The sequence below is a fragment of the Chlorocebus sabaeus genome, chromosome 16, assembly GCF_047675955.1.
Source record: "Chlorocebus sabaeus isolate Y175 chromosome 16, mChlSab1.0.hap1, whole genome shotgun sequence".
In the NCBI taxonomy this organism is placed as follows: Eukaryota; Metazoa; Chordata; class Mammalia; order Primates; family Cercopithecidae; genus Chlorocebus; species Chlorocebus sabaeus.
Window position 1 is genome coordinate 35,255,294 of NC_132919.1, and position 14,092 is coordinate 35,269,385.

The 14,092-nt window shown below is 41.8% G+C and overlaps 1 protein-coding gene and 1 long non-coding RNA gene across 6 annotated transcripts in view; one reads left to right on the top strand and one right to left on the bottom strand.

Annotated features, from left to right (window-relative positions):
* LOC140708644 (uncharacterized) overlaps positions 1-4,795 on the top strand; it is a 23,816-nt gene extending 19,021 nt beyond the window's left edge. The window contains exons 3-5 of the long non-coding RNA XR_012088797.1: positions 587-813; positions 3,436-3,553; positions 4,366-4,795. This is a non-coding gene — a long non-coding RNA (uncharacterized lncRNA). The remainder of the gene's footprint in view (positions 1-586; positions 814-3,435; positions 3,554-4,365) is intronic.
* Positions 1-14,092, bottom strand: part of TADA2A (transcriptional adaptor 2A) — an 80,528-nt gene that overhangs the window by 15,351 nt on the left and 51,085 nt on the right. For 4 of the 5 annotated variants that reach the window (XR_012088795.1, XR_012088796.1, XM_008011171.3 and 1 more), the window contains 5 exons: positions 11,531-11,574; positions 6,155-6,265; positions 3,984-4,055; positions 1,289-1,421; positions 682-725 (listed from right to left, as the gene is read on the bottom strand). Coding sequence is in view for 3 of the 5 variants with exons in the window: in XM_008011171.3 (XP_008009362.2) it covers positions 682-725; positions 1,289-1,421; positions 3,984-4,055; positions 6,155-6,265; positions 11,531-11,574 (404 nt within the window). In the remaining 2 variants the exon portion in view is untranslated. The remainder of the gene's footprint in view (positions 1-681; positions 726-1,288; positions 1,422-3,983; positions 4,056-6,154; positions 6,266-11,530; positions 11,575-14,092) is intronic. The other variant, XM_008011170.3, reaches the window with a different exon arrangement.

Below are 14,092 nucleotides of genomic sequence, written 5' to 3' on the forward strand. Positions count from 1 at the left end.
TGTTTCTAGCAAGTAACATGCTTCTTTGCTCATGTTATATAAAAATAAAAAGCTTAGGCTGGGCACAGTAGCTCACACCTGTAATTCTAGCACTTTGGGAAGCCGTGGTGGGTGGATCACTTGAGGTCAGTTCCAGACCAGCCTGGTCAACATGGCGAAAGTGTCTCTACCAAAAATACAAAAATTAGCCAGGCATGGTGGCACACGCTTGTAATCCCAGCTACTCGGGAGGCTGAGGCAGGAGAATCACTTGAACCCAGGAGGCAGAGGTTGCAGTGAGCTGAGATCACACCACTGCACTCCAGCCTGGGGGACAGACCGAGACTCCATCTCCAAAAATAAGTAAATAAATAAAAAATAATAAAATAGAAAGCTTTTAATTTATCTCCTGTGAAATAAGTCTCAAAATTCGTGGTAGACACAACTGCAGTAAACTAATTGCTCATGAACATTGGTAAAATAAGTTACCTCTCTGAAATTCTTTTTTCCCGTCTCTATACTCTCTATACTCTCACTCTGAGGATAGTCTCTGTCTGGCCATGAAGATTCTGAAAACATACTGATGTTTACTATTATTCTGCCTAAGCACCCTGACACCACAGAGGAAGGAAGATTGCTGGGTCACCATAACCCCTACGATGCAAACTTCACAAGACTTGTTCTGGCCTGAGAAATAATTACCTGAATTCGAAGTCATTGGAATGGAAGGACTCAGGCCGGAATCACTACAACAAAGAAGAGGAATTTAAACTTAGGTCATATCAAACAAGGTGATTTCCAAAAGCCCCTGTGAGACTGGGTGCCGTTTATCAGGTAGGTCACCTTGAAGAAGTGTAACGAGACAGACTGAACTATGTTTTATAGATATCTCACTGTATTGAGCAGGAAAGAAAATCTGTTCTAAGGAAGAAAAAGTCCTCAGATTTGTTAAGAAAAGCTTGTAGTCTAGAACACCACTAACACCACTCAAGGGGAAGGGATACAAACATGATTCTCCAGTGAAAATCTAGGTATGAAGAGAGAGTTGAAGTCATGGGTAGAAGGCTAGGGGAAAATTCACTCATTTTTAAAAATAAGATCAAAGTAGTAAAGTTTGATTCTAGGAGGTCAGTTGTTTCTCAAAACTATCAGTATGGCACTGGTTCTCTGAGATGGACTGCTAAAATATTTCTGAATTCTTCTAGCTACTCAGTTATTATTACTCTGCCATCTAGGGTGCCCAAAAATACATGCTAAGGCCAAGGCATCCCAGAAAGAATGCCTCCTTCACCCTGGAGTAATTACTCACATGTCAGCTTGCCGGCGGAGCCACTGCTGGCAAGCGCTACTGTCTTGGATATACTGGAGAACTTCTGAGAGCATAGTGCGTTTAAGGCGCTCCTCCTCCCGTGTCTTCTTGAGGTGATCGTAGGTTCTGGCACCTGGGGGTATAGAAAACACAGTGACCACAATGACAATGCAGCAGAACTGAAGGGCTTTCTAACTGACCAAGAAACTGGTTTTGGGTTTTGTTGTTAAAGTCTATTTCCTTTGCAAAACTGCTTTCACAATTATTTCTCCAAGACCCAAGTAGATTTTCCCTAGTTTGAAATCCTTTTCTTAACACTAAGTATTAAATATTTGTATTCCTTTTCTATCTGTAAGAAATTTGGGAGAAAAAAACAATAGAAAAGTACAAAGAAAATAAGAATTGCTCATACTTCCACCCTCAAAAAGTAACCAACTTTTACTGTAGTCGTAGTTGCTTCCTGTTTTTTCTATTTTTATAAAATTTTTCAAAGTCACACAAGTGCTATAAGCATATGCCTTTCCTTAAAAAACAATTAGAATTACAAAAAAAGAGTTCTCTTTGACATGTAGTACCTCTTCTCTATATTTCTCAGAGGCAGCCAATATCAGGAAACCAAAATTAATTATCAGAGTCTCTATATGCATCTTGCTAACAGAAGAGTTGTGTGGTGTTTTCTACATGTTAAAAAAGGTTCACAGATTCCAAAATACTGCACCAGTGGGTTTCAAAATTCAAACTAGGTTCCACAGAGCCCCAGGATACCACAGGAGTATCTTAGACGTTAATGTAAAGAGAAAAGGCACTGCCAGATACCAGCGGTCCTGGGCTCTACACATAACTTGAACCATTGAAGTTCAACCAAAGTAATTCCACTTTTATCTTATTTGTAGATTGGGGCTCCACACAAAATTTAATTTTAAAAATGGTTTCCACTGTTAAAGAACCATTATACTAGGCTGAACTTACATCCATAAGGTTATGTTGCACCCAAAGGGCTGTGTTAAGAAGTCAACTATTGCCGGGCGCAGTGGCTCAAACCTGTAATCCCAGCACTTTGGGAGGCTGAGGCAGGCGGATCACCTGAGGTCAGGAGTTCGAGATCAGCCTGACCAACATGGAGAAACCCTATCTCTACTAAAAATACAAAAAAAAAAAAAAAAAAATTAGCCGGGTATAGTGGCGCGTTACTGTAGTCCCAGCTACTCAGGAGGCTGAGGCAGGAGAATTGCTTAAACCTAGGAGGCAGAGGTCGTGGTGAACCAAGATGGCACCACTGAACTCCAGCCTGCGCAACAGAGCCAGACTCCATCTCAAAAAAAAAAAAAAGAAGCCAACTATTTCTTATAGGTAGTAGGTGATAGCTGTCAATAATCACAAAGACTTCAAATAGGAATAAGGAGGGAGTGCTAAAGATCATTCCAACAATGACAGCAAAACAATAGAAACTGCCATTTATTAAGGATTTTATTGTGTGCCAGATATCGTGCTATGCTTATATGTAGTATCTCTAATTAAATCTTTACACTAACTCTAAGAACCTTAGAAAATTAAAACTTGAATAGAGGCCAGGCACAGTTGCTCACACCTGTAATCCCAGAACTCTGAGAGGCCAAGGCGGGAGGACTGCTTGAGGCCAGGAGTTTGAGATCAGCCTGGGCAACATAGCAAGGCCCAGTCTCTAGGAAAAAGAAAAAAAGAAAAAAAGGAAAGAAAATAAATGTAGATAGAACCACATCGCAGAGCTGGTAAACTGGAGAGCCAAAATTTATACTCAAGCTTGTTAAGTCTAGACCCAAGCTCTTAACTACTATAATACACTGTCTCTTACGACCTGGTTCTAGTACTAACTAGCTCTGTAACCTCTTTATACCTTAATTTCTTCACTAAATGGAAGTAACGGTACTTTGTAAGTTTGTCATGAGAATTCAGTGACTTGATCCAAGTGAAATGGTTAGCATAGAGACTGGTACATGGTAAACATCTGATAGATGTTAGCTGCTAATAATATAATTATTGTCACTACACCAAGTAACTGGGATGCAAGCACCTAGAGCCAGTTGAAGCTTCATTATTTTATAAAAATGCTAAGGCCATGTATCATTAAATTTGAAAAGGGTGACATTCCTTTTTTTTTTTTGAAACAGAATCTCCCTCTGCCGCCCAGGCTGGAGTACAGTGGCACGATCTCAGCTCACTACAACCTCTGCTTCTCAGGTTCAAGCGATTCTTGTGCCTCAGCCTTCCGAGTAGTTGGGATTAAAGGTGTGCACCACAATGCCTAATTTTTGTATTTTTAGTAGAGATGGGCTTTCACCATGTTGGTCAGGCTGGTTTCGAACTCCTGGACTCAAGTGACCCACCTGCCTTGGCCTCCCAAAGTGCTGGGATTATAGGCGTGAGAGAGTCACTGCACCTGGCCCAAGATTCTCTTTTTATAAAGAGCCTTGGCAGAATCCTAAATCTAAAGCAGCACCTCTCTTTCCTTTGTCTCACAACTTTTATTTTACCAAAGATAATCTATATAAAGGTATTTATAGGGATTAAGTAGCCAAAACTTTACTGGAAAGATTTAAAGCATTCTGGTAAAGAATAGCTTGTGTTTTAAAAAAAATTCACAACAACTCAGAGACTTCCTTTGTGTGTTTGGAAGACACTTGCCGTCAGGTACGGTATGTAGCTAAAGCATACTTACTACAAAAATTGGTAATGCCTGCTGTCCTGTATTCTTGGAGCCTCTTGATTTCCCTTCGGAGTTCAAATTCCACTGTTTTCCCCAAAAGGAATGAAGGAAAAAATTACAAAAATAAAAGCAACATCAGTGAGCACTTTTGCTATTGAGCATTTTCATTAATTCTGCCTTATAAGACTAGGTAAGTTCATTTGGAGAATCCTACTTGTCGGTAACTTCTCATTAGAAATTTTACCCAAGAGCTGAGGAAAACCTACTCCAGCTGTCTTCCAGATGCTGTCTCCAGAGGCAGCAGCTGGAACTGTCTTCTAGAAAACTTAGTGAAATGGTTGAATTCATTTGTCTACAAAAGTAACAATTTTTTTTTTTTTTTTTTTTGAGACAGAGTCTCGCTCTGTCATCCAGGCTGGAGTGTAATGGCATGATCTCGGCTCACTGCAACCTCCACCTCCCAGGCTCAAGTGATTCTCCCTGCCTCAGCATCCTGAGTAGCTGGGATTACAGACATCCACCACCACACCCGGCTAATTGTTGTATTTTTAGTAGAGATGGGGTTTTGCCATATTGGCCAGGCTGGTCTCAAACTCCTGACCTCAGGTGATCCACCCACCTTGGCCTCCCAAAGTGCTGACATTACAGGAATGAGCCACCGCACCCGGCCCTGCTCTAACTATCTTCTGTTAAAAGTTCCACCCACATGACCAAGTTCTTTTATGAAACCTATTACTTGACGTGGCCCTGATGCAAGGGAAGGACAAAAGCTCTGTGCGCAAGCCCCTGTAAGTTTCTTTACAGCTTTATTCCTATAGGAACAAAAGTGCATTGTGTTTTCCATAAACCAAAGGTTTCTGCCTCCTCTGAGCATACAGATCAGGTTGTACTGTTTGGGTTATTATGTGATAAATCATTCTAACTTGGTTGCTTTTTGAAACAGAGAATGAAGAGCCTGGACAATCCATGGGGTGTAGTTCTTTGGAGTGACACATAAACCAGGGGTGTGTCCCAAACTGGGACAGGAAGTAAAGGATCAGTCACCTGGTACAAACCACACAAAGAATGCCAACCAAACAAGGTGTTTAGTGAGGACAACCAACCTGGCTCAGATAAATGTCTGCAATGCTACGTAAGAAATATTTTCATGATGAGAAAAAGGGCCTTAGTAGAGTACCCTCCCAGAACTAAACTTAAGAGGCCACATACACAAATGTCATGATGAAAGGTACAGAATAAGCCAGACTCCATATTATTTTAACAATCTAGGCCTTACTGCCATACTAACATTTTGTTTTCTGTTTTGAAACAGGGTCTCGCTCTGTCGCTCAGGCTGGAGTGCAGTGGTATGATTTCGGCTCATGACAACCTCCGCTACCCAGGTTCAAGCAATCCTCCCACCTCAGCCTCCAAAGTAGCTGAGGCTACAGGTGTGCACTACCATGCCTGGCTAACTTTTGTATTTTTGTAGAGATGGAGTTTTACTATGTTGCCCAGATTGGTCTCGAACTCCTGGACTCAAGCGATCCTCTTGCCTCGGCCTCCCAGAGTGCTGTGATCACGGGTGTGAGCCGCCACGCCTGGCCTCATAACAACTTTCAATTTTTTATAGTGAAAAATCAAATGGTAACTAGGTAAAGCTCTCACAGAAATACCACAGAAAGGCAAGAGAATGATGGAAGTACTATCTCCACAAGCTATCCATCTCTGTCCTCATTTTTAAAACTACTTTTAATACTAAAATATTTATGAACAAAATAAAATGATGTCTGGGATTTGCTTCAGAATAATCCAGTCGAAGGCAAGAGGGGAGAGTGGGTGGTAAAGATGAAACCAGACTGGTCATGTGTTGAAAACTGCTGAAGCTGGATAATGGATACACGGGAATTCATCATATTATTATCTCTACTTCTATATATATTTGAAAATTCCCATGATAAAAAGTAGGGAGAAAAACTACTAAATTATTGTTTATCTGGGGCAACGGGGAAAGCCATTAGGGCTTTTTAACCTCTCTTCTGCTACCCCCATAGTCCCAAATTTGTCCCATGGAAGTAAAGGGGAACAAAGAGAGAAATATCCATTTATTTATTTATAGAACTCTGAATAAAACACATCATTATCTCTCCTATTTATATAAACATACACACACAAATACTGCTTAAGGCTCAAAAACCACCTACATGCATGGCTTTCAATGAATTTGTCATGTTCCACTGGCCCCACAATTCTTGCAAATCGCCTCATTGTTTCATAAAGGTCCTGGACCTCCTTGGGATACCGCCGTTCCATTACTACAGAGAAAATAAAACATAAATGTGTCATAGGAAATGTAAGGATCCCTACGTTTTCAGTATTTTTTTTTTTTTAACAATTAGTAAAATAGAAGAACATTATTCATAACCTCACATGACTAACATCCATGACAGGAAGCAAACAGGAAAGCCAAGAATGCAAAACACTAATCATAATGACAGCACCATAGCAACTATCCCACAGGGATGTTATCACTGGAGATCATCTCCACCACTGAGCATTACTAATCTCCCACATCTACTGATTTTTTTTTTTTGAGATGGAGTCTCACTCTGTCTCCCAGGCTGGAGTGCAGTGATGTGATCTCAGCGCACTGCAACCTTGGTCTCCTGGGTTCAAGCAATTCTCCTACCTCAACCTCCCTAAGTAGCTGGGATTACAGACACCTGCCACCATGCCCAGCTAATTTTTGAATTTTTAGTAGAGACGGGGGTTTCACCACGTTGGCCAGGCTGGTCTTGAACTCTTGACCTCAAGTGATCCGCCCGCCTCAGCCTCCCAAAGCACTGGGATTACATGCGTGAGCCACTGCACACAGCCACCTGTCTTTTCTTTTTTTTGACATGGAGTCTTGCTCTGTGGCCCAGGCTGGAGTGCAATGGTGCGATCTCAGCTCACTGCAACCTCCGCCTTCCAGGTTCAAGCAATTTTCCTGTCTCAGTCTCCCAAGTAGCTAGGATTACAGGCACGCTGCCATGCTCGGCTAATTTTTTGTATTTTAGTAGAGACGGGGTTTCACTATCTTGGTCAGGCTGGTTTTGAACTCCTGAACTCAGGCAATCTTGGCCTGCCTTGGCCTCCCAAAGTGCTAGGATTACAGGTGTAAGCCACCATACAGGCATGGTAGTGCACACCTGTAGCCTCAGCTACTTTGGAGGCTGAGGTGGGAGGATTGCTTGAACCTGGGTAGCAGAGGTTGTCGTGAGCCGAAATCATGCCACTGCACTCCAGCCTGAGCGACAGAGCGAGACCCTGTTTCAAAACAGAAAACAAAATGTTAGTATGGCAGTAAGACCTGACCACCTCACTATCTTTTAAATTACACAGGGGCAGGAACTGCTGGCAGTAATGGACAAGACAATTAAAGGCAGATCTTACATTCTTAGGAAGAATTATGGCCAAAATGTATGGTATTAACTCCCACAGGAAAACAAGGAAGCTACAGACAAAATAATCCATCCAGAAGATTTCCCATTAGCTGAGAAAAGGTGTGATTTCTTGCATGTACCACCTACACATCCTCAAGCAAGATATGTATTTTTTTCATCCTTCATACGGGTCATTTTGCCTTTCTCTAAACTAAATTAACTACTATAACTTAATTTACTGGTAATGAAGTTATATTTGACAACTGTCGTGCGAATATCATGCAGAGACACCAGAGCAGCAACTCTGGGGATCACTACTGACCAAACATCTAATCCAAAGACGTATCTGCCAAGAAGACGGGAGAGTAAAACTGACTAACAATAACTGGTAGATTGGAGCAGTCAGGAACTCTCAAACTGCTACTTGGGTCATTTCAATCAGTATTTAGGTTAGTTCTATCTACTCTTGGACAAAAGATGCAGGCTTTCATTTATGACAGCTATTATTTTTTCCTAGCTTGCTTTTTTATTTTTTATTTTTATTTTTTTGAGACAGAGTCCGCTGTGTCACCCAGGCTGGAGTGCAGTGGCACAATCTCAGCTCACTGCAACCTCTGCCTCCCGGGTTCAAGCGATTCTCCTGCCTCAGCCTCCCGAGTAGCTGGGACTACAGGCACGCATCACCACGCCTGGCTGATTTTCTTATTTTTTAGTAGAGACGGGGCTTTATCATGTTGACCAGGATGGTCTCGATCTCCTGACATCGTGATCCGCCTGCCTCAGCCTCTCAAAGGGCTGGGATTATAGGCGTGAGCCACTGCACCCGGCCTTTTTATTTTTTATTTTTGAGATAGGGTCTCGCTCTGTTTCCCAGGCTGGAGTGCAGTGGCACAATCACAGTTCACTGTAGCCTCAACATCCCGGGCTCAAGAGATTCTCTCACCTTAGCCTCCTAAATACCTGGGACTACAGGCACATGCCCCCATGCTTGGCTTTTTTATACAGAGATGGGGGTCTCCCTATGTTGCCCAGGCTGGTCTTTAACTCCTAGGGTCAATCATTCCTCCTGCCTTAGCCTCCCAAAGTGCTGGGGGCCACTACGCCCAGCCTACGACCGCTATTTAAACTAAGTCCTCTTTTTAGGTGAACCTCTTCTCTTGCAGGAGACATTCTTACCCAAAAATCCTAGAAGCTGATTTAAGGAGCAGCCATAGCTCATTTAAAAAAAAAAATAAACCAACAACAACAAAAAACAAAGCAGAAGAATATGGAGTAAAAATTTTAAATTTGAAGAAAAAAAACCCCTGCCTACCATATTAAGGTCAATTGTACATTCAGTATAATGGCAGCTGAAAACCTCTGAAACCACAATGCACACGCTACTTCTACACTCTCAGAAGCAACAGAGCTTCCCCTCAGCCCTCTGTTTGAAAAAATATAGATAAGAGAATAATGAAGCCAAACTGACCTCTATCAGTTGAAAGCAGAATTTATTTAAGAGTCAATGTCTACAAGGAGTAAAGATCAAAAATTAACTGGACTAGTATGGAAAACCCAGGAATTCAGATAGAGAACCTACTACTGTGGCTACTAGAACACGATCAATTAATCTGATCCTGAATTATTTTTGCAGATCCACGGGTCTTGATAAGGATGGGGTTCACTAGGGAATCTCATACACTGCTAGAAGAAACAGAAATTAATACAACCATCTTTTGGAAAGCAACTTAGCAGCAGGCATCAATAATTTTTAGTGGTCATAATTTTAGATGTATTAATCCCACTTCTAAAAATCTACCTTTAAAAAAATCCTAAATAATGACAAAGCTTTATTCACAAGTTCATCATAGCATTATTTATGTAATGATTAAAAGAACTCAAAACAAGCTAAATACCTAAAGAGAGAAGCATATAATTATATCTCTTACATGTATATATACAACATAACTATTAAAAGTACATATTATGTAATCTATAAAAACTGATATCCTCAAAACACTACAGTAACTTGAAAAATATGTAACATAAAGTGAAAAAGGAAATAAGGCCGGCATGGTGGCTCACACCCATAATCGCAGCACTCTAGGAGGCCGAGGTGGGCAGATTGCTTGAGTCCAAGGAGCTCAAGACCAGCCTGGACAACACGGCGAAACCCTGTCTCTACTAAAAATACAAAAAATTAGCTGGGCGTGGTGGCATATGCCTATAATCCCAGCTACTTGGGAGGCTGAGGTGGGAGAATCCACCTGAGCCTGGGAGGTGGAGACTGCAGTGAGCTAAGCCACGCACTCCAGCCTGGGCAACTGGAGTGAGACCCTGTCTCAAAAAATAAATAAATAATAAAGGACCTAAAATGTAACATACTTATGATTATGGCTATATTTTAAGAAAATAATATAGATTTTCTGTTGCCCAGGCTGGAGTGCAGTGACATGATTATAGCTCACTGCAGCCTTGAACTCCCGGGCTCAAGTGATCCAATGCCTCAGCCTCCCAAGTAGCTGGGATTATAGGCGCAAGCCACCATGCCTGGCTAGATATTCATTTAGACTAAAAAGACACTTAACCTTGTTGACTGAACCCTATAATGCTATGGATTATTAAAGAAATACCCCTACAAGAATCTATCAACTAGGATATGTTTTACAATAACCATTAGGTTATTGTACAAACCTAACCATTAGGTTATTCTTTACAAAAAAAGAATATTATGACACACAACTATTACAAATATTTTAATACAAACATTGTGATTATTATTATGATATCATCCTTCTTATTTGTGGAAGACTCTATGTTGTGGAAGAAGAAAAATACAGGGACTTTTTCTGCTCTGCTTAGGTATCTCTGATATTTAAAATAGCAAAGACCAGACACGATAGCTCGAGCCTGTAATAAGGAGGCTGAGGTGGGAGGATCACTTGCACCTAGGACTTCAAGGCTGCAGCAAGATACCATCATGCCACTGCACTCCATCCTGGGCAATAGTGCAAGACCCTGTCTCTTAAAAGACAAAAAACCACAGTAAGGTCAAAGGTGGCATTTATATTAGAAATCACTGTATGTATTTTTATCACCATCATATAATATTAAACATCATTTATTTTGTCTGCCTACAACCATCCAAAATAAAGATCACTTTCTGTTATTTATCTAAAATATTTTTACAACCTTAAGGTTATGTTACGCTTAACACATAGTTGCAAAACATGACTCTATCCAGAAAATGATTCATTAACATTCACACTGTAATTACTATACAAATTTTTATAAAAGAATTTTAATACAAGTTTTGTTGACTATGAATACATTTATTTGTTTATTTATTTATTTATTTTTGAGACCAAGTCTCACTCTGTCGCCCAGGCTTGAGTACAGTGGCATGATCTCGGCTCACTGCAACCTTCACCTCCTGGGTTCAAGTGATTCTCCTGCCTCAGCCTCCCGAGTAGCTGGGATTACAGGTGTGTGCCACCACGCCTGGCTAATTTTTTTTTGTATTTTTAGTAGAGATGGGGTTTCACCTTGTTAGCCAGGATGGTCTTGATCTCCTGACCTCGTGATCCGCCCACCTCAGCCTCCCAAAGTGCTGGGATTACAGGCAAGAGCCACTGCACATGGTCCCAAATTAATACTTTTAAACTCTCACTATGGATCAGAATTTCCCAAAGACTTTAAAAACGCAGATGCTGTCTGGACATGGTGGCTCACGCCTGTAATCCCAGCACTTTGGGAGGCCAAGGTAGGTGGATCACAAGGTCAGGAGATCGAGACCATCCTGGATAACACAGTGAAACCCTGTCTCTACTAAAAACACAAAAAAATTAGCCAGGCGTAGTGACGGGCGCCTATAGTCCCAGCAATTCGGGAGGCTGAGGCAGGAAAATGGCGTGAACCCAGGAGGCGGAGGTTGCAGTGAGCCGAGATCGTGCCACTGCACTCCAGCCTGGGTGACAAAGTGAGACTCCGTCTCAAAAAAAAAAAAAAAAAACGCAGATGCTGTGCCTCCAACCCCAGAGATTCTTACTTAATTAGTCTGGAGTGATAGCCAGGCTAATATGCAACTTGGATTAAGAACTACAACACATGATTTATTTTAAATTACTCATAATATTGGAAAAAAATTGTAAAATAAAGAAAACTGCTAATACTTACATTGAAACTTTCTAAGGTTGATTAATCCATGGTCTCTTATAATTCTAGAATGAAAAGCCACAATAATTTGTGCATTAGAATTATTTCACATTTACTAATGCTTTCTATATATAGCTGTCATCAGACCTCTTAAACATGCTGAGGTGGAATACAGAGGTCCAAAGAAGTCACTCTCACAAACTTCTGCAGGTCAGTGAATCACTAACACAATTTTAGACTCTCGGGCATCACAGGTTTTTCCTCTTCTTGTGTATAGTAGACTCTCCATGACTATTTGCCGAACGAATGAATGAATCAATAACCACTCACAAATGCTGAAAAACATGTGTCTGTCACTTAAGATGAAACCGAAAGGAATCTCTGTTCATGTCATAAAATTAATCTATTCAGCTTGTGGGAATAATTGAGAACAGCCATTTTAGAGAAATCTGCTAACTGTAAAAGGGCATCATGATCACATATTCAACATTTACAACTGTGCATTCACACAACACTTTGACGGTACTAGAAATATTGTGCATGTTTAATGGAAGGGCATCATAAAACAAAAGATTTGATAGCAACATCAACAACTGAGATCTACAATACTCTCTAGCTCGAATTGTGTGTTTTAAGCAAAAGAGAATTTAAACCAGGCAAAGTTATGTGTCTTGAATCTGATTTATACCAGAGGTATTCGTAACTAGCAATGACGTTTCTCATAGGAGCAACTGGGTATGCTTCTTTAGCATTTCATGGATGCTAACTCCAGATATGCAGAGAGTAAGATTTACTTTGGATCAGGGGTCCCCAATCCCTGGGCCATGGGTCAGTTAGGAACCAGGCTGCACAGCAGGTGAGCAGCTTTACCGCCTGAGCTCTGCCTCCTGTCAGATGAGCGGCAGCATTAGATTCTCACAGGAGCACAATCCCTATTGTGAACTGCTCATGTGAAGGATCTAGGTTGTGTGCTCCTTATGAGAATCTAACCAATGCCTGATGATCTGAGGTGGAACAGTTTCATCCCAAAACCATTCCAGCCCCCAGCCATCCATGGAAAAACTGTCTTCCATGAAACTGCTCCCTGATGCCAAAAAGGTTGAGGACTGCTGCTTTAGATCACGTCTTAGTTCCTCCAGAGTGAATCTCAAGTCCCTCTTTCTTTTCTTTTACTTTTTCTTGTAGAGATGGGGTCTTCCTCTGTTGCCCAGACTGGCCTTGAACTCCTAGGCTCAAGTTATCCTCTCACCTCAGCCTCCCAAGTAGCTAGGACTAGAGGTTCATGCTACCATACCTGGCTTCTCTCCTTTTCACTGCTGAGATACCACTGTGTCTACAGTTAGTAACACCACAGTTAAATACATGCCTACACATATATACACACACCTGCACACTTATATCCTCTGCGTACTCTTCTCTGAAACCAACAGGAGTCTGAGATCCATAATTTCTAAGTCTGAATGTATACTTTTTGATATGTTGCAAAGAGAGGAATAACCAGTACGCCTGAAACTTGTTTGGAATTCCTTTGAAATCCTTTTAGATGAATGACTTCTCATAAAAAAATGAACAGTTAGAAAGAGACCATTAACAAAGCACAACAGGTCTGGGTGCAGTGGCTCATGCCTATAATCCCAGCACTTTGGGAGGCTAAGGTGGGCGGATCACCTGAGGCCAGGAGTTTGAGACCAGCCTGGCCAACATGGCGAAACCGTGACTCTACTAAAAACAAAAAAATTAGCCGGGCATGATGGCACATGCCTGTAGTCCCAGCTACTTGGGAGGCTGAGGCATGATAATTGCTTGAATTCAGGAGGTGGACGCTGCAGTGAGCCAAGATCACATCATTGTGTTCCAGCCTGGGTGACAGAGCAAGACTGTCTCAAAAATAATAATAATAAAATAAAAGATAAAAATCAAATATAAAAGCCTAACAGGCCGAGTGCAGTGGCTCACACCTGTAATTCCAGCTCTCTGGGAGGCCAAGGTGGTAGGATGCCTTGAGCCTAGGAGTTCAGGACCAGCCCAGGCAACACTGAGAGACCCCATTTCAAAAAAAGGTTTTTTTTTTTGAGACAGAGTCTCACCCTGTCGCCCAGGCTGGAGTGCAGTGGTGCAATCTTGGCTCACTGCAACCTCCGCCTCCCGGGTTCAAGCAATTCTCCTGCCTCAGCCTCCCAAGTAGCTGGGACTACAGGTGTGCGCCACCACCCCCAGCTAAGTTTTGTATTTGTAGTAGAGACAGGGTTTCACCATGTTGGCCAGGCTGGTCTTGAACTCCTGACCTCAGGTGATCCACCAGCCTCGGCCTCCCAAAGTGCTGGGATTACAGGCGTGAGCCACCGCACCCGGACTAAAAAAACAAAAAGGTTTTAAAATTAGCCAAGTGTGGTGGTGCGTACCCGTAGTCCTAACTACTTGGGAGGCTAAGGTGGCAGGACTGTTTGAGCCCAGGAGTTGGAGACTGCAGTGAGCCATGATAGTGCCACTGCACTCCAGCCTGGGTGACAGAGTTAAGTGTGAGACTCTGTCTCTTATTTAACCAAAAAAAAAAAAAAAAAAAAAAAAAAAGGAACACGGTGG